Source organism: Manis pentadactyla, chromosome 3, assembly GCF_030020395.1.
Source record: "Manis pentadactyla isolate mManPen7 chromosome 3, mManPen7.hap1, whole genome shotgun sequence".
NCBI lineage: Eukaryota > Metazoa > Chordata > Mammalia > Pholidota > Manidae > Manis > Manis pentadactyla.
Window position 1 is genome coordinate 220,132,601 of NC_080021.1, and position 20,029 is coordinate 220,152,629.

The window sequence follows — 20,029 nt, forward strand, 5'->3', positions numbered from 1 at the left end:
TCAACTGGGGTGTCGGGAACCCAGGCCCTGCCCAGCTCCTAGGCGAGGGCCGAGGGAAAAGTCAGGTGGTCCCAGCAGGTCCCACACCTGCTGAGATTCCCTGGACCCCAGAGGCACCCACCACAGGCTCAAAGGAGACCTGAGCCCCACCCGTTTTTCTCACTGGGGCCCAGCCCCCCCAAGACCCACTGCCCTGGCCCCAAGCCAGCCACTCCCTCCCACTCATTTTCATTCCCTCCAGACACCCTAAGTCAAGTGAGCCTCTTCCACGAGCCCTGCCCTCAGCTGACCCCCGCCCAGCCACCACGGGCCTCCCAGGGAGGGCACAGCCAAGACACCCCTGACTTGGGGGTCTGTGATGGGCTGAAATGTGCACCCTGAAATTCACATGTGGAAGTCCTAGCCCCCAGGACCTCAGAAGGTGGCTGTGTTGGAGGTAAGGTCTTAAAGAAGTGATGAAGGTAAAATGGGGTCACTGGGGGGGAGGGGGTCCTCATCCCATCTGCCTGCTCTTCTTATGAGAAGAGGAGATCAAGGCTCAGACACACGCACAGGGGCGGCCATGAGAGGGCACAGGGCTTTCTACACAGCCAGGCAGCAGCCGCAGGAGGACCAGCCCTGGGGCACCTGGATCGTGGACCTAACACCTCCAGACAGGGAGAGGACACATCTCTGCCATTGAGGCCCCATCCGTGGCAACCCCACGGCAGCCCCAGCAGACTGATCCAGGCCCCAGGTCACACCTCTCGGTTACCAAATGCCGCATCTGCCCTGGGGCCCGAGCACCTGCCCTGGGGCCTGATCCCTCCTCGACACCAACCGTCACAAAGCTGACATCAAGCTGGCCCTCCCTGCCAAGCCCCCTCCTCACGCTGCCCCTGTGCTAGGTGGGCCCTTCCCCAATTCCTCGAGGGCGGTTTAGAGCTGCACCTTCCATCAGAAACATAGCGCAAGCCACATATACGAGTTTAAATACTTCAGTAGCTATATTAAAAAGGTAGAAAGAAACAGGAGAAGTTTATTTCAGCAACACTTCTTAGTTACAATATATATATCCAAAATATTGCCAGCACAACATGTAATCAACATAAATAGATAATAAAATATTTTACATTCTTTCTCTCTTTTTTTGTACCATGTCTTTGAAATCCAGTGGGTATTTTTAGGTTCCCACTATGCTTCAATTCGGGCCAGCCACAGTTCAGGTGCTGGGTGGCCGCCTGTGGCTCGTGTTTACATTGGCCAGTGCCGATGTAGGCAATCCAGGCTGCCTGTCAACACCGCAGGAGAACCCGAGGCATGTCACCGGTCTGGTGTCTTGCTCCGCATTGTTCCAGAGTGAGCCCCAAGTGTGGCTCTGCACCCCTCTGGCCAGAGCCAAGGTGCCAACACAAGCCCGGAGGCACGGCATCAGCCCCCCACAGGCTAAGCAAATCGCCAGCACCATCTGCTCTGCTAGGGCATGCAGAGCGCTGTGGGACTTGGCACTATGCAGCGAGCCACTGCTCCTCCCCCGAAAAAAAGTCCTGCTTCAAAGGACGGTCAGTGGCATGAGACTGTTCAGCGGTGCGGCTGATCTTCGCTCTGCTGCGGCTCCGTCTCACATCACGGACCGATTACAAATCACTGGTGAGACTGCCCAGTCCAGAAACAACAGCCGGGAGCCCTGCTGGAGGGGACAGCACTGTCAGCACAAAAGACAGGGAGCTTCATTCAGTCACTTCCTGGGGTGAGCGCCCCACATAACACCAAAGGATTATTCTTAAGAGAATTTCAACCAGAACCCCTAAGCAGTGTGGTCCAGCCTGATACCAGGGCAAATGGAGACCAGAAGCAAGCATCACAGAGAGTGTTTGGTTTGGGGGGCCCAGGGTCAGAGGGCCCTTCACTGCAGGGTTTCTGAAGCCTTTGAAATGATGACAAATACTGTGGCCTCCAAGGGGAGGCGTGTGTGTATTTGCTGCATGACTCCCCTTATTTCGGAGGAGGGGTGTCAGTGCTCACAGGCTGGAGAGGCTGCTCTGAGGGCTTCGTCTTAAAGGTCACCAAGGGGGTTGCGCTGGTCTGCCCTGCAGGCTTCCCCACGTGTGTCCTCTCATGCTCCCACTCTCCCTGCGGCAGCGCTGGGCCATCGGCAGGGGACTTGGCGTCTCTGGTGTTCTCAGGGGTAAAGCAGAAACCACTCCAAGCGGGCTCCCGGGCTTGTGGTGTAGACCTGTGAGGCTGCTAACAAAGCCCCGTGCTCTGTCAGGACTCAGAAATGGCCCTGCCGCTGTTGTCACTGTGGCTTCTGGGACTGCGTTCTCGGCTGCCCTGTCACACCTGTGCGGCCCCACCCAGGCAGCAGCCCCATTCAGAGGACGCTGTTACCACCCCTGCTCAGGATGGAGCAGCCCAGGCTTAAAGAGGTGACAGACTTCGGTACCGAAGCATAGTTCATGCCTAATCCAACCAACGCCACGCACAAAGGGCCTCCGAGTTAGATTCCCTGGACCACACAGCGCATGATGCATTACTGGTTGTATTATGAATCTATATATATTTTTTCTATATAGAGTTGACTCTTGAATGGCACAGGTTTGAACTTCATGGGCTCACTTATAGTGGATTTTTAAAAATAAAGGAAAAATTCTTGGAGATTTGTGACAATCTGAAAAAAACGTTTTCTATTCTCTAGCTTTTTTACTGTAAGAATACAGTATATTAATACATGTAACAGACAAACCATGTTAATCAGCTGTTCATGCTTTAGTAAGGCTTCCAGTCAACAGTAGGCTATTAGGAGTTAAGTTTTGGGGAAATCAAAAGTTATTCCCAGATTTTCAACTGCATGGCAGGGGGTGGTGCTTGGGGGATTTGGGGGAGACAGCACCCTAAGCCCCGTGCTGTTTAAGGGTCAGCCATACATATTTGATGATATTGCATTGCGTTTTGTGGTGAAAGCATTCCCTGGCTCAAGGTAAACATTTACACTACACTATAGCTGTTGTCACCGTGTTTGGGCATTTTTTCATTTTAAAATATGAGCCTTAGAAAAGTATATAACCTTAGGTAATTTACTTATTCTCTACCAACCATTTCCTTACCTGTAAAATGACAGAAAGAAAAGAACACTGCCCTGGCCACTGGCCGCGCCTGGCCGAGGACCTCACCAGCGGGCTGCCGGGGCCCCTAGCCGGCCAAATACAGAGCTGCGAGCAAAAGCGGCTGGTCCGAAAGCAGCGCCGACCGGACCCCAGAGCCATGAGGACTAAACCCCCTCCCCGGAGCACAGAGCTTGAAAAATATACGCCGTCTGTTGTTCCGCTAAGCTCAACCCAGGGAGGATTTAGGCAGCGCCTGCTGTGGTCAGCGGACCCCACCGGGAGTCCAGAGGCGACTAGAGAGGAGCGGCCCGCAGGGCCACGGCTTGCTCGGCGCCGCTGGTGGACTCGAGGCAGCTCTCTGCCTCCCCCTGCTGGCAGTGCCCCCGCCCACTGTCCCCGTTGGCAGGCACTGGTCTCCCCGGAGACGCCCACTAGGCCAGGTGAGGGAGGCTCCGGGGTTTTCATCCGCACCTCACCCGGGGCTCGTGGCTACCCCCTGCTACAGGGTTACCATCCTGTTTTACAGAGGAGGGCGCTGAGGCTCAGAGGTAGGCGGCTTCTCCATGCCCACTCATCTGGGCCGGGGCCGGGCAACTCCCTGGTCCGTGTTCACGTAACTGTCTGAGGGGTCACTGCCCCCATGAGACCTGGGAGGGCCTGTAGAGGCTGTGTTGACCAGCCCTGTCACTTTTCAGGCAGCAAAACTGATGCTCGGGGAGGGAGGGCCAGGGTCCCTTGGGCTGTCCCTTTGCCGGGGGTCTGCTGCAGCCAGCCTGACACTTGGCAACCTGCAGGTGTTGGAGTTCTTCCAGGTGCAGCCCTGGGCCTCTCGTCTTCCCAGTTCGCAGCTGTCCCCCAGCCCAGGCCTCCAAGTCCATGCCTGGAACAACAGTCAGTGCCAGTGCTCAGGACTCTCCCTCCCGTTTGTTTCCTTGGCTGCACAAGAGCCGGGTCCTGCCCGTGGGGGTCACCTAGGGTTCGCCTCTCCCCACCGATCTGCCCAGCAGCTTCCACACCCCCCTAGGGGACCTGAGCCCACCTCCTGGCCTCTTGGCTCTTGCTAGCACCTTCCCAGAGAGCCTGGGGGAGGTAAAGGGAAGGGATGTCATCGCTGGCTGAGGAGCCCCTGGAAGCCTCCCTTGCTTTCGGAAATCAAGCGCCAATCCCCTCGCAGCCCTGAAGAGCTCCACGCAACGCACACCCGCGAGCCCCACACCATCTCCTGCTTTCCAGCTTTCTGCCCCCTGCCACTACAGAAGCTTCTGTTTGCTTCAGTCACACATGCTCCTCTTCCACTGTCCCTGCCTCTACCGTGCCCCATCAGGTGGGACCCAGCCCTCGCCAGGTGCCCTTCTGGTGCCCATGCCTGACGGGGCACACCTGCAGCTGTCTGGTGTTCATGCTGCCCCTGGGGTAGAGGCTGGGCCTGTCTGTCCCACGGTCACAGGGCCAGCTCTCAGCAGCGCCCGGCACACAGCAGCGGCTCAGCGAACGTCTGCGTATAATCTTGAGAAGGAGGTCTCCCAGGTGTTTCCAGGGCCTCTCAGCAACAAAGGGGCCTCTGTGCCGTTTCCTGTGACCCTGACCTGTGCTGGCACGGAGTTGTCACCTGCCTAGGGCTTTCGGCTTTGTCCCTGTCGTTTACATATCACCTTGTATGCTTAGTATTTGGTTCAATGACTTCAGAGAAAAATTCTCTGAGACCTGCCAGGTGCCTGGCATGTTTCTAGACACTGGAGACAAGAGACAGTGTCCTACTCATGCTCATGGTGACACTGATGGTGGTGACATTCATCAAGCCTGACCAGGTCAGGGGTTGGCCTGGATGTAGATTTCTTCTTGCCAGGCCCCCCCGCCCCCCCCAGGTCCTGAACAGCTCTGACAGTGCTGGCTTCACACCCAGTCTGCAGCCTCATGGAGGAGCCACTCTTGGCCTGGCCACATGCTGCCAGCCAACCTGGAGGCCCCCATGCCACACAGGCCCAAGGCACAGATGCCACAAAACAAGCTAACACACAGCTGTCTTGGCCTCTGGACCCGCTTTTTTGCCGAAGGAACTGACTCCCGCCTCTCGTTCCCTTCGATCCCCCTCAGTCCTTATCGCCTCCTCTGGAAGCCCTCCCTGCCAGCTCTTCCACCTCTGAGTCCCTAGCCCTCCTCTCGCGTGGACCAACCGGCCCCGTCTCACAGAGGCTGCCCTTCTTCTCCCCAGCCTAGTGCCGGAGACTGAGGGTCTGCATCAGGGGCTGAGCAGAGCACCTGGTGTGGGGCAGGCTGGCCCTACGAATGTCCACAAGCCACACCACACGTAAGCCACCCGGCCTTTGCCTTCATGGAGACTGTGGCCGCCTCCCCCAGGGCTCCTTCTAGGACTGCCTGCTGCCTGTGGTTAGCTCCCCAGCCCGAGAGGCTACAGGTCCCCCAGCTGGGGCTGACTAGCGGGGCCCCTGACCCCCTGCACGAAGTGCTCACTGTCTAGTCCAGCATTGTCCGATGGAAACATGCCAGCCATATGTGCAACTCTAAACTTCCCAGTTGCTACATTAACAAAGGGCAACATATGAAATAGATTTTAATAATGTATTTTATTCAAATAATATATCCAAAATATTACCCTTTCAACACATAATAAAGTTATTAATGAAATAGTTTACATTCTTGGCACTCTGGCATGTACTCGAGACTTTGCGTCCACCTGGGTTTGCAGAGTCCCCTGTAAGGTGCTCAGCGGCAGCCTCCTTGCATGACGCAGGCTAATGGTGAGGTCGACTTTGGCGATATCGAAAACACACTATGACAATATGTAACAAAGTGTTGTAATGATGACAAGGACAGCCGAGTTCTCTGGCATAGCCTCTGCCCATTGTCCTGGCAAGGGCACAGCCCTGTGTCCTAAGTATTCTGGGTAATGTGACTACAGCTCTGGTCGTGGAGCTTTACATGAGAAACTAACAACTTTGCCCCCAGGAAAGAGTGGCTGATTCTAGTCCACCCAGGGGGACTTCAGGGAGGTGGTGACATGTATCCAGCCTCCAAGTATGAGCCAGGGGAGGGATCAGGAGAAGGGAGAAAGGAGTAGACATTGCAAAGGGAAGGAAGCTTCCTCAAGAATAACTATGGTGCCCCAGCAGCACCCTTCCTGGGCACAGGCCCCTGCATGTTCTGCAGCCAGAGTCACCCTACATCCCAGCCATAGTCCCTGTTCATGGCTGTTGTCCAAGCACATGTATCAACAGCACTCTCTTTCAGTCCCCAAACTGTCCAGGTGCTCACCCTGCTAGAACCCCAGGTTAGGCCTGCTGCTCAGGGAGGTTAAGGAAGCTGACAAAGGGCATATAACACCTAGGTAACAGGCTGGGCCTTAAAGAGGAGGGTCTGTGACTCAGAGCCCTGGCCTCCAGGGCCTGAGGCTTGATGGCTCGGCTGTGGGCCAGGAATCCTCTCCTCCACACCAGGCTACTTATAGCTGGGAGCCAGAGACGGTCTGTGCTTGAAGGCTTAGCAGGAGCGAGGAGGGAAAAAGAAAGTCCCAAGGTCCTTTCAGGTTCACCGTGCTGATCACAGCTTTTTTGTCACCCTGTAGAAGTCAAATACAATGCTGCCTCTTTAACATTCCAGCCCGGGGTCTGGAGTTCTTGCATTTGCCCAGGCTGTGTTGGCTTCTGCAGCTTGTGGTATCTTCAGGATAGAGCCCGCTAAGGCTGACCACAGGCTCCTCAGAACACCAGGGAGGCAGGTCTGGGCTAGCCCTTAGGCCCTCGGAACTTAACATGAGAGGGAAGAGGCGAAAGCCCTGAGCCTGGGAGAGTTGGTGCTTTTGCCTCTGCGCTCCCTTCATTCTGGGGAGCTGACGATGCCATTGCTCTCCGTGAGTAGTTTGCTGGGACAAAGTGGCTGCAGAGCACGGTGACCACCCGGTACAAATGGATCAAGGGTGGTGGGGCCAGGGTTGAATTCTACCACGTGTTCTGTGTTGAAACAGGCTGGGAACTCGATTTCTGCAAGGCAAATGTTAGCTTAGCAGAGTAGCCACGTCAGATGGGCTGAAACTCCCCACACCCACCTGGGGCTCTGACAGCGTGGCTGCTCCCTCGCCAGCGTCATAGCAAACAAATATCCAAATCACACTCTTTCCTTCTTCCAGGGCCACTGGGCCCCACCGGGACCAGGGTGTCCTCCCACCCCAGGTAGGCCTTTAGCTGCTACAGCAGCGGCAGCAGGTGATGCAATCAGATGGGCACTTGCCACCCTTTGTGCTGGCTGCAAGGAGCTGAGGCAAGTGGGGCAGGCTGCTGCTCTTCCCCGTTCTTGCCAGGCAGGTGTGCAGGTGAGTGGGCCGGGCCTGGCTGGCTGCTTCCTTACCTCCTGAACCTCCCTTTTCTCATTGGGAAATGATACAAGTGGCAGCACCGTCTCTTCCCAAACACCCTTGTGGGAGTGCTTCGATTGTCCCTGCCGGGGGGCGCACTAATAAGGCAGCCACGGAGAGCGGTAGGAGGCTGAGGCTGGGCAGGCCAGTTAGTCACTCGGGACCGCAGAACCTCGGGTCGCGCTCATTGAACACAAAGATCCACTAACAATGGTCGGGAATATGGAATAGAAGCCTGGGCCCCAGTTCACGCGGCTCCGCGGTTCAGGGGACAGGACTGGGCTCAGAGGGAGCCGCTGCTCACGGGGAGAAGTCGGGGGCCTGACGGAGGTTGGGGCACACAAGAGACCGGGGGCTGCGCGCCCAGCGCCCGGAGGACGGAAAGGACCGGACCGAGGGTGTGCGCGGAGAAGTGCCGGGGCGCGGCGGAGGTGACTGCTGAGCCGGGGCAGAGCGGGGGCCGGGGAAGGGCGGCCGAGGGTCGGACAGGACGACCCCGAAGCGGGCAGTGGACACTGACCGGTACTGTCAGACTCTCCCAGGTACTACACCCCCGAGAATCGGCGGGGACTGGAACGAACTTCCGCGGCACATCCGGGATACAGAGCTGCGATCATCCGTAACCAGGCAACCGGCGGGCCGCCGCGAGGTGCGCAAGCGCAGTCCGCCGCGGCGGCCCGCGCTTGCGCGGTCGCCTTCCGCCGGTCTCTCAGCCTTCGAGCGCATCCCACGACAGAATGGGAGGAACGCGCCTGCGCCGGGGCACCGCTCGGGCTCTCGGCCCAGCCGAATAGCCGTTCTCGGGGGGTGCGTCTGCCGGTACCGGCCGCTCGAAACCGGTTCCTCACTTGGTTCTGACTGAAGAATCTCGACTCTTGTCACGTCCTAAGACGAGGAAAGACAGAAAGAGCCAGGACGACGTCCTGGGGCGGCCCCCGCTCGCGGGGCCGGCAGGTGGGCGAGGGGGCGGGGCGAGAGGCGGGACCAGGGCCGGGCGGCGAGGGACCGGGCGCCGGCGCGGCGCGGCGGGGGCGGAGCCGCGCCCGGCAGCGGCCGGGGCGGGGCTGGGGGGCGCGGCGCGCGCTGACGTCGCGACCGGACACGTCGGCGGCGGCGGCGGTACCGGAGCCGGATGTGGTAAGATGGCTGCTGCGGCTGCCGTTCCTGAGCTCGTCGCCGCCGGCGGCCCGGCTTCCGCCCGCGGCTCCTGAGGGGCCGGCGCCCACGGTCGCGGAGGGGCCGCGCGCCGGTGAGGACCGGGGGCGGGCGGGGGGCGGCGGCCGGACCAGGCCCGGCCGAGCCCGGAGCGGACGGCGGGTCTCCGGGGCGCCGCCGGGCGGGCAGGACTGCGGGGCCGGGCGGGCCGGGGACGCGGCCGGCCCGTGGACCCCGCCGCGGCGGCCGGGTCCTTGGCAGGTGTGGGCCCGGCGGTGCTGACGCTCGCCCTGGCCTTGGTGGCCTTCGTGTAGGGTTGTTGGAATGGCTGGAAGATAGGCCGAACCTGCAACTTTTTAAAGAGTACAGACACAAAATATCCGTGGAGCGTGTCCTTCGCTTCCAAGGTTCTGAAGTTTTGCCCTCGTTGGGTGTGATTTCTACCGAGCCGTGCTGGTGATGAGACAGGTTTACGTTTGGACCGAGGAGCAGCATCGTTGTCTGTTGGTAATTTCTTGGCAAGGTGGTAAAGATGTTGCACGGAGGTCGGGCCTTGCGTTTAGGGTAGCCGGTGAACCAGCCTGCCCTTTTTGGGATGGAAGTGTTACAGTAGAGCGTCTGGACACACCACAGCCATTTAAAATCAGTTTCTGCTGCTTCATCTAAAAACACTTTGAATGGCTTGGAGATTGGCCAGAGTTGCTTATTAAGATTTGGATTTAAACACATATATGATGCAGGTGTTAACCAGGAAGGTATATCCTCCTCACTTATGGCAAGAGGCAAACTAAGTGACAGACAGCTGTTCCCAGAGTGATACTTTTGCAGTTCTCAGCTTGACCAGCCACCTTGCAGTTTCCCCCCACCTTTCTGAGGGTCCTCAGCGCTCTTATCTTACACAGATAAGGCCAGAGGCAAACTCGTGCTGTTTTCTCGTTCCTTGTGACTCATTCACCCTTAACAGCAGTTGCTGCACGAAGTCTCAGAATTGAACTGGAAGTTTCCTTTAGGGTAGTGTAAATTGTAATAGGATTCCTTCCTCTGTAAACATCTTTCCTGCATGTCCGCGTGTCCTTCTGGATCTTCTATCATTTTTAGCAGCGTTTATAGATTCCCCCTTCTTTTTCTTTAACATCTAAATGAATTTGGCTCTGTACTTAGAAAAGTTGGAGTTGGCGTCTTTGTGTCAGGTGCCCCGTAATCTGACAGGGATGTCACTGTAGCCATTGCTGAGAGGGAGATTATAGGCAGAGGGAACTCGCTGGTAGGTGCTTCTGTCGGTTCACACACAGCTCGAGGCAGCGGCTCTGGGAGCAGAGAAGTGTGCTTTAAGCCTATAGCTTCAGTAGCCGGGAACTTCTACTGAAGACAGGTTGTGCTCAAGTATGTCATACAGATACAAGGCACTTTGGTTGAAGGACTAGGTTTATAAGTAATGTGCCTCCAAGAAGGGCAGCTGGTCTCTCAGTCTGCCTTTTTAAAAGTTCAATGACCTGAGGGCACAGAATGTCTTTGTAGACAGAATAAATGTCCCTGTGCTCAGTTGGTAAATGATAGGCAGTTGCATGGTTTTTGCATGGTTTTTCTGCTTGTGAATAGAGAAAAAATATCAAAAGAGTAATGTTCATGTCACAAGATTGTCCCAAATGAAACTGGGCTTTTGCTAAATTAGAAAGTATTGATTGTGGCAGGGGATGCTACTCTGTAGGGAAGTGACAGTGTTTGCTTATAAAATGGTGTTTAGTCCAGCAGTTGAGAAAATAATAGTTTTTGCAAATAAAACATTTACATATAGATCTGTGAAATTTAGATATTCAGATAACATTTCCCTATTTAACAGTGGTAGGAATTAGGGAGGTCCCAGATTCACTGTGCGTAAATTTCCTAAGATTAAATCTGGTGGGGCCTTCTAAACTGTTGTGTTGATTCCCTTGTTTAATTGATGAGGAAACTGGGTCGCAGAAGGATGAGTGGTGCCCTGGAGCCACTCAGCTGGGCACCCAGTCTTGCTCTCACATGACACCTGATGAATAAGTCCTCTAGGCCTGTGCTCTGTGGTTTTTTGTTTGTGTTTAAGCAGCTTAGAATAGTTGAGGGTCTCCTGCAGAAGCCTTACAAGGAGGAAGTTGTGTCCTGGAAGGTGTCCGCGCACCTATTTCACAGGTAAGAGGAAGAGCCCTGCTGTCCCACCCCTAGTCCCCGTAAAGCTGAACCATAAACATTCTTTAAGATGACAGCTTAGAAACAAAGTCTGTGATGCTGTTCCTGATACAGTCCATTAAATTTGAGTGAGCTTCAAAGTGCTTGTCAGTCGGAGAGGGTTACCTGTTGGCCGAAGAGTAGGTGCAGGCAGAAGTAGCAAATTAAGAAATCACAGGACTGGTTTTCAGGTAGGGATAGAGACTTAGGTTTGCCCATAACTTTGTCTCAAAAGTACATCCTAAGTGCTTTCTTTGATCTGGTTACCGGGTTTTCAAGGACAGAGACATTGTACATCTGCAACAATGTGTGGATTGAGCTTCAGAGTCCTACCACCATTTCTCCCTTTGTGTTTATTTTTCTCTGTGATTGGCTAAACTTCCTGTTTGTTTGGGAGGGCAGTGCTAGGGAAAAGGGCGGACACACAAGAAGGGATTTTGTAAAGGGATATACTTGAATTTTCATCTTAACAGTACAGATTAACTGTTCGAGGTTATACTCAATGTATTTTATTTAAAAACAAAAAACACTGTGAGGAGGATTTTTGTGCCTTTGTTTTCTATAAAAGGTTCATTGGCACTGTGCCTATTACTGAAAATTTTTGCGTCAAGTCAGTTGGTCAGTTTCGAAGCTGCTTTAAGTGTACTTGGGATCTTCCTCCGAGGCATAGTTGTTACGGCTCCGGCCGTCAGAGGCAACTTGTTCTGCTGGTGGTATCCAGGCTGCCACATAAAAAACTGAGACCCCTTCCATGGGGGATAAAGGGCATTCTAGAGGAAGATACTTCAGGTATTTATTCTTCAACTTGTATTACTCTGTGCTTTGTAATACTCTCTCATTAAAGAACATGGAGGAGCAAATTTCAAGCTTTTGTTTTCCTTTCAAGATTTAAAATTAATCTGTATGAAAAGAATGATACGCCGTCTGAGTAGAGGAGTTGGCTCTTTCTGGATCTGGTGACTGCTGGCGGGAATACGTTGAGGTGCACACCTGGTAGTACCTCAGCCTGGCAGTTAGCTCCGCCTCTTCCCCCGTCCCCCGGCTTGGCGGGGCCATCACAGAGGCAGCCGGCCTTCCGTGTGGGCGCCGAGCAGAGCTGTGGGACCGAGTCCCAGAGAAGGACAGTGACTCTGCTGAAGTCACTGCACGAACTCAGGGCACAGCCCGCTTCTCTGCTCCCTCTGGCACTCCTGGAGGGTGGGGGTGATGTGTCCCTTGGGATTTAAATGACCAAAACTATGTTGTCTTTTTCTTTTTTTCTTAGTTTTTCTGATTGCAGCCAGGAACTTGATTGTATGGGGTTTATTGGTAATTCATTCTTTTTCTCTTTCAGTCACAATTAAGGAGAACCTGTATCCTGCTTCTTTCTGTGAGCAACATCTAATCCTGCGAGGGAGCAACCATGCAGCCGCCGCCCCAGGCAGTCCCGTCAGGCATGGTTGCACCACCTCCAGCCAGGAATCCTCAGGGCACGTTCTGGTCTCGCAGTCCATATAGGAGACAGGCGAACAATAACGCTCCCGTGGCTCCGATAACTTGCCCGTTGCAGCCAGTAACGGATCCGTTTGCTTTTAGCAGACAGGCGCTTCAAAATACTTCACTGGGCAGTTCATCCAAAATCAGCCTGCCCCTTTTGCAAGGCCCAGCTGCACAAGCGCCTCTTCAGTACTCTGGTCTGCCTGTGCCTCCCGCAGATGCCAGGGACAGCTTGCAAGGACCCCAGGAGCCTCTGCTGGGGTCTCTGTTGCAGCCCAGAACAGAGGCCAGTCTGCTTACTGGCATGTTGAACCCTTTAGCATCACCAGGGCCTGAGTCGAACAGGAGTGCTGAGGTCACTCCCAGCTCAGAGCCCGAAGTTCAGACTCCACTATACCCTCCTCGGTACATTCCAGGAGCGGGTCCTGGGAACGTGCCTGGGCCTGACAGAGCCCTGAGCAGGCAGAACCCACACAACACCGCTGTGGCCCCCTCAGCATCCTCTCTTTTCTCTCAGCCTCGTCATCAAGTGCCAGGGCAGTGGGGACCTGGGCAGGGAGGCTCACAGCCCCCAGGCCAGCAGTATCGGCCCCGCTCCGAAGGACCTGTTCCAACCATGGCTCCCCACACCTCCAGCGCTTCCCGCTTCCCTGCCCCGTCCAGCCCACACCAGGGTCCTGGCCACGAGCACCACACCGCGCTGGTGTCTTTAACAGCACCCTGGGCCAGTGAAGGGAGAGATGAGGCGGCCTACCTGCAAAGTGGAAGCCATTCAGCAAATGACTTTGATCCTGAGAATGTATTCAGGCGGAATTCCAGAGCTGGGAGTACTCGGGCAAGCCAGGAATTCAGGGCGCATCCAGGAGTGAATAAAGACCAGTTGCCAGACCCTGCTCTTGTTAACCCCCTCTCTCAGGGAAATAGCCCAGAAAGCCATTTGCACTACTCCCCGGGGACAGGGGCAAGCCGGGCCCTGCCAGATGTGGACTCTGGCGCTCTTTCCATGTTTTTCCAAGGGGGAGAGACAGAAAATGAGGAGAATCTCTCCTCTGAAAAACCAGGCTTTGCAGGTCAGTCTGACTTTGACGGTTTCTCCCCAAGCCCTGGACTTGGTCGTCCTCCTGCACACATGGGAGCAGGTGGCGTTTATCAGGCATTCCTCAAAGGTTCCAACGCTGAGACCGTGAAACAGGGAGACCTGCAACCTTATTTTTCTCCATCTGCAGGTGTCCAGCCTGATAAACCAACCAGTAAAAATGCCGCTGTGGGTGTGGGGTGGGGCACAGCGAGTGTGGGGACTCACGACGCTCGCGGTCCCCAATGTGAGAATGTTGAGAACCTAGAATTCATACAGAATCAAGAAATTCTGCCAAGTGAGCCCCTAAGTTTGGGTCCTTCCTCCCCGAGTGATCCGCTGAGATGTGGGCCCCTCCCTGGGCTGGCTGCCCCTAGGCTCAGTGTTGCCAGCCATGCAGGAAGCGAGGGCCCAAATCTCGAGGCCCTGGATGTGACGCTGCACCCTGTGCGACCTGATAGCATGTCATCATGTCACAGCAGCAAGAGCCACAGGAGTGTCCCAGGCACAGCCAGACCGCAAGACCTGGTGGGCACCTTCATTCAGCAAGAAGTCGGAAAGCCTGAGGACGAGGCCACAGGCAGCTTTTTTAAGCAGATTGATTCCTCTCCCGTGGGAGGCGAAGGTGAGACCACCACAAGCCAGAGTCACCACAGCAGCCTGTCCCAGCCCTCAACCCCAAGCCCCCCAAAACCTGCGGGAATATTTCAGACAAGCGCAAATAGTTCTTTTGAACCTGTGAAATCCCACTTGGTTGGAGTGAAACCAGTCGACGCAGACTGTGCCAATGTGGTGGGGGAGGTGAGGGGGGCCTCTGCCCAGCAGAGGCACAGACCGGTCGCCGCACTGCCCGATTCCTCTCCTGGCAACCTGGAGCAGCCGCCGGATGACATGGAGACCCTCTTTGCTCCCCAGCTCTTTCCTCTGCCTCTTACCACACCTGCAGAGGTTGCTCTGGGGCTTCCACACGCCGGTGGGCCTCTGTTGGAGACTGTGCTGCCCACCCCTGAGAAAAGGCCCTTGACCAGGGCTCAGGGAGCCATGAAGTGTGAGAGTCCAGCAACGACTCTGTGGGCACAGAACGAGCTGCCAGATTTTGGAGGCAATGTCCTCTTGGCCCCAGCCGCTCCCGCACTGCACGTGCCCGCACAGCCACAGCCGAACGAAGTGATTCAGCCTCCAGACGAGAGCGGGTCTGTGCCACAGCCACAGCCGGCAGGCTCTGGCCCACCTCTGCGGAACGTGGATGGCATCAGCACTTCTGAGAACCTTGAGAACCCCCCCAAAACAGGAGAAGAGGAGGCTCTCCCATCACAGGCAAGTTCTGGTTACGCCAGTCTGTTATCCTCGCCACCCACAGAATCTTTGCAAGATCAACCAATCTTGATTGCCCAGCCTGATTACAGCTGTAACTTGGCTCAGCCCGTTAATTTTCCTGTGTCCTTATCGAGCCCTAATGAGAAGAACCAGTCCTGGAGAGATGCTTTGGTGGGGGATAAATCCATGCTAAGCAGCCGGGCTGATGAGGGTGATTCTGGAGAAAATGCTCCTTTGTCTGGGAGTCCAGCCGGCTTGCTGATCTGCTCGCCTCTGCCAAACAATGTCGCCCAAAGTAATTTTCCCCAAGTTTCTGGTACTTCTGAACCAGTGTCTAATCAGCCTTCTAATTTGCTGGTTCAGCCGCCACCTCACCCAGCTCCAAAGAACTTAGTTCCAGAAAGTCAGAAGATTCATAATGCTGAGAACATGCTTCCTGAGGTGGTTAGCACTGCTGGTTGCACCGGTGTGATGCTAGTGCTGCCTGCAAACAATACCTCGGTACCCGAAAGTAATAAGGCCCATCTCTCCAGTGAGTGGGAAGAAAGTCCAGGAGCCTCAGACTTGACATTAAGTAGGACTCTGGAAAATCCTGTGGTAATACATAGCCCGGCCCACTCTGATGGCCCACCTTGTCAGCAAACCGTCACCAATCATCCCAAACAACCGGGCCCTGGGGCGCATAACCCAGACCATTTCTACCAGCAGGTGACAAAAGATGCGCAGGACCAGTGTGGCCTGGATAGAGCCCCACAGGAGCCCAAAGCGGTGTTTTCAGAACCTTCAGACCCAGGAAGTCCAGCACAGGGACAGCCCCCACACCCAGTCCAGCCACCTGCAAGTCCAGCTCCAGGGGACACAGGTCAGCAGCCACTGCCTCGGCCGCCTCGGTCGTCCAGCGCATCAGTTGTGTCCACCAGCTCGAGCCAGGCAGCTGTGCGGTCGGACCAGCAGTGGCTGCCACCACCACCTCCAGACTTGGCGTCCTACTACTACTACAGACCCCCGTATGACGGCTACCTGTCCCAGTACCCTACACTGTACCCACTGGATCCTGGCACGGCTCCCCTCTATTACCAGGTAGGGTTGAGCTGTTGGCCTGTGGAACCCTCTGGCCGGTGGTTTCTTTCTCTGGGGTTGTGCTCCTTGGCAGGGTTTTGCTGGGCAGTTCAGAAGTGACCCATGAACGCCAGTTCACACACCACCTCATGGGGGCAGTGCTCCTAGTCTCAGGGCCTGTTCTGCGAAGCACGGCCTGCCTCTTGGACCTTCACGCTGTGTGGTCACTCGTTGAATTGCATAGATTTCCTGCCTAATGTTTGTGGAGCCCAGCATCCACCAGGTGCTGTGACAAAGCCCTTTGTGTCCTGTCATACCCACCGGCTCTGCAGAGCCAGAGTTTTGAGTCATGACCCCGGGGATGCTGGGACAGCCTCTGCAGCCTTCTGTGCAGTCTGACATAAAACACTACCGAAGAGGCAGCAGGAAAGCTGGTCCTGTAAGTCCCGCCTTCAGCGGAGGGCCCGCTCTCCGCACAGGAAGCTTGTTCTTGCCTCCTCTCATGTGATGGAAGCCCATGGACATTGTTTACATTAAGTTCTGTTTAATCCTGCATTAGTTTGAAAAGGCATGGTCCAAGTGCATGTGTGGGTTACCAACTTCCCTTCCCCTTTAGTCCTGGCTCAGCGTCCCCCAGGGTCGGCTGAGGTAGAAGGTTGTGGACTCACCACGTTTGAAACCTACTAACTACAGCAGGTGGCCCAGCGGGAGGGCAGTGCACAGAAGACCTTGTGGGCAGAGGGGCGCAGGGCGGCTGTGCCCCACTTGTGGGTTTTGACCATCTTGGTGTATGTGTGAACACATCTAAGTACTGAGGCCGGCAAAGTCTCTATCCTCAAAGGGGCTCCACAGACTTGTGTTTCCATGGGAGGGAATTAAGATCTGCTGAGAGCCCAGGGGTGGCTGGCAGGGCATGAGGGGGCCGTGTCCCTGCTGTGGGTCCTTTGAACAAGCAGCCACTTCTGCATCCCAGCAATTCCAGCCAGGAGCCCAGTGTCACTTCTTTGGAAGCCCACTCCCTTCTGCCTTTCTGGGTCACTGTGGTCTCCAGGAGTGGGCAGAGCAAACCCATTTTACGTGATTTCTTATTCTCTGCCAGGGGATGACAGAGAGTCAGGCTCTTAGACACGAAGGACAGGTTCCAGCCATTCCTGGGGTACCTCACCTGTGTCAGGTCCTCACGTGGCCACTGCTTAGGGACAGAGCTGTGATGATGTGTCAGTTTGTAACAGGCTGGAAGCCTTGTGGAGATAAAGCAGGACCCTCTTTTTGGGGTGTTGTAGCTTTAGGGCCCATTCCAATGGAGCCCTGGCTCTTTCACTTCCCTGACCTGGTATCTGGAGCAGGACGGAAGCTTGTGTGGGAGACCTCGGGGCCGAAGCTTGACAGAGCCCTTGGGGCTTGCCTGCTGACATGCTGACCAGCTCCTGAGCAGGGCTGGGCGGGCCACTTTAGAAAGGGTTTTGTTTTCTCGGTTTTCTGCTGTTCTACTTCAAGGAAAAGCCTCATCCAGCACTCCTCCTGGAGGGCTGTCACCTACACTGTTTAGAGCTGGCACCAGCTGCTTGGTAGATTGGCTCTTCATTGGTATCTAATGTTGCACAAACCCTTCTTCCAACAGGACATGTACAGCCTGTATGAACCCAGATATAGGCCCTATGACAGTGCTGCGTCCACCTATGCTGACAACCACCGCTACCCTGAGCCCGAGCGGCCCAGCTCCCGGGCAAGCCACTGCTCGGACCGGCCAACTGCCAGGTGATTGATATTTGAGTTGCTGGCTATGGTAGTAACTTACTGGTTTGAAAAAGACTGTTTTTGTGAAGAGTTACATAAATCTGCTTAATACGTGTTTACATTTTATCAGCAGGGGCAGATTGCAGGATGCATTTTTTAAGATGAACGAATTAAGTACACTACCACACAATGACAACTATGTTGTCTGCTAGCATTTGGTTGGGCCAGACCCCACGTGAGACCACCAGGAAGCCACCACTGCCCTCATGCTTGGTTCCTCCCCAGACCAGGCCGTTGTCCCACTGCAGAGGCACACGTGGCTCTGGTGGTTGGCTGACCGAATATTCAGGGACCTTAGGCCTTAGCAGCTTCTCCCCACTGCGGGTCACAGGACTGCGCTCTTGGGCCGGAGCGCAGAGCGGCCTGTCAGCCTGAAAGTGTGCACTATCCCCAGCACCACCTACCATGCTGGCAGACCCCGATGTCTCTGTCCTGAGTGTCTCCCTTTTGCAATTCCAGGTGAGGGATTTTGAAAGAGCCCTGGCACACACCTCGAGCTGAGTAAGAATTTAAGGAAGTCCGAGTCCCGCACTTGGGTGTCACCGGGGCCGGAAAGGAGTGACGGTGTGGGGCCCTGAGCGTGTCTGGCCCCACCTGCCCTTCCTAGCCTTTGCCTGCGGCCTCTCCTCAGGCTGGAGGGGTGGCTGGTCTCACAGGCCCAGGGTTTGCTACATGGTATGTGGCAGCTTAAACCCAGGAGGGAGAAGGTCTGGGCAGCTCCCTGCACTGGCTCTTCACGTCTTTGATAGCTTGTCTGAGGGCGCGGCTCTGCCTCTGGGAGCCCATGCCTGCTCAGCTGGCCTCTCTTGCTCCAGAGGACACACTGACCTGCCTGTAGCCCAGCGTGCTAGGCGCCTTCTGTGAGCAAGCTTCTGGGGCCTTAGCTCCTGCGTATCGCCCTGTCCCCTGAGGAAGTGGGGCTTGAAATCAGAATAAGCATTCTGATTCAGTGAGAGCGATGGGCAGCTGCTTCTTAGAGCCTGAGAGATGGAAATAGAAGAGGGCGGAGCCACGCATCTTGCCATTCTGGTTTTCCCTCCACTTGCCCACCCGCAGGTATACATAGCAATTAATTTCAAGAGGCTGGAGATGGCTTCATGCTTGAGAAGACACCTGACCAGTGGCCACATTGGGTTACACGGGAGTGGTCCTGTCACCCTGCTCACAGTGTTTGGGTCTTCTCAGCGTCCTTACACCTGTTTGTGATAGCGCAGCCTCTGCTTTCTCCTGACTCTCTGGGGGTGCGTGGCATGTGCACACCTCCTGCTCTGGGAGAGTGCATGGCGCATGCGCCCCCACGTGGGTGTTTAGCATTCATCTGTCTTTCTTGTGCCCAGTGTGACCTGGTCCCTGTAGGAGTTGCTCCAGGTGCGAACATACCTGTCGTTTGTGAACCTACTTCCGCTGGTAGACAAGTGGGGTTGGGGTTGGGCAGCAAGGGGGCAGTGTTTCCCAGCTCTGCAGCCCCTCTCGTCATTTTCCTGGAGCCCCCAGTGGCATTTGCAGGCGTTCCCCTCTGTGGGTGGGCGTGGCCTGGAGTGCTCTCCCAGGGCGCCCAGAGCCAGGTGGGTGTTCCTGAGGCTGAGCTGGTGGAGGTGCCCTTGTTACAGGCTGGCCTCGAGGGACTGCACTGGCCCAGCCCTCAGGCTGGCTGAGAGAGGTGTCCCTGTAGGGGCATGAGAGAAACCACAGTTTAAAGAGCAAACATCCTCTAAAACTTGCTCATAGAAAGGAAAAAGGCTCTTAAGCCCTTCCAAGAGTCTCACTGCCCCAAATGTCTGGTGCCTGGTCTTCCTGCCAAGTTCCAGTGAGATTCAGAGCCAAAGGTTGGTCTGTGACACTGGCCTTGACCAGGCTCATTTCACATCCTGTGCCAGGCAGCTCCAAGGGACACATGGGACCAAGCCAGCGGTAGCCCAGTGCCTGGTGTACTTCATCCTCCCAGAGGCCAGGGCGCAGTCTGTGTACAGGGCATCACAGTAGGCTGGCTCGGTGCTTTTGGCTACCATTAAGCACAATATCAAAACCTTGAGAATCTGCTTGGCATTGGCATTTATGGACTACAGCACTGAGAACCCAGAAAAGGCTCCATTCCTTTTTTTTTTTTTTTGTTATCATTAATCTACAATTACATGAAGAACATTATGTTTACTAGGGTCCCCCTTCACCAAGTCCCCCCCCACACACCCCATTACAGTCACTGTCCATCAGCGTAGTAAGATGCTGCAGAATCCCTACTCGTCTTTTCTGTGTTGCACAGCCCTCCCACGCTCCCCCCATTACACATGCTAATTGTAAGGCCCCCTTTCTTCTTCCCCACCCCTATCCCTCCCTTCCCACCCATCCTCCCAGGTCCCTTTCCCTTTGGTAACTGTTAGTCCATTCTTGGGTTCTGTGATTCTGCTGCTGTTTTGTTCCTTCAGTTTTTCTTTGTTCTCATGCTCCACAGATGAGTGAAATCATTTGGTACTTGTCTTTCTCTGCCTGGCTTATTTC

The 20,029-nt window shown here is 55.4% G+C and overlaps 1 protein-coding gene and 1 long non-coding RNA gene across 11 annotated transcripts in view; one reads left to right on the forward strand and one right to left on the reverse strand.

The window, feature by feature from the left end:
* Window positions 1-5,652: 5,652 nt before the first annotated feature.
* On the reverse strand, window positions 5,653-8,099 carry LOC130683066 (uncharacterized). Its single transcript, XR_008996708.1, has 2 exons — window positions 7,976-8,099; window positions 5,653-7,084 (listed from the first exon to the last, which is right to left on the reverse strand). It is a non-coding gene; the product is annotated as an uncharacterized LOC130683066 (long non-coding RNA).
* The window catches only part of SEC16A (SEC16 homolog A, endoplasmic reticulum export factor), a 32,404-nt gene continuing 19,652 nt past the window's right edge, over window positions 7,278-20,029 (forward strand). For 6 of the 10 annotated variants that reach the window (XR_008996706.1, XR_008996707.1, XM_036901482.2 and 3 more), the window contains exons 1-3: window positions 8,547-8,704; window positions 12,143-15,757; window positions 17,358-17,494. Coding sequence is in view for 8 of the 10 variants with exons in the window: in XM_036901482.2 (XP_036757377.2) it covers window positions 12,212-15,757; window positions 17,358-17,494 (3,683 nt within the window). In the remaining 2 variants the exon portion in view is untranslated. Of the gene's footprint in view, window positions 7,414-8,248; window positions 8,410-8,546; window positions 8,705-8,918; window positions 9,114-11,377; window positions 11,599-12,142; window positions 15,758-17,357; window positions 17,495-20,029 lie in introns of those variants that run through there. The other 4 variants (XM_036901485.2, XM_036901486.2, XM_036901483.2 and 1 more) reach the window with 4 other exon arrangements.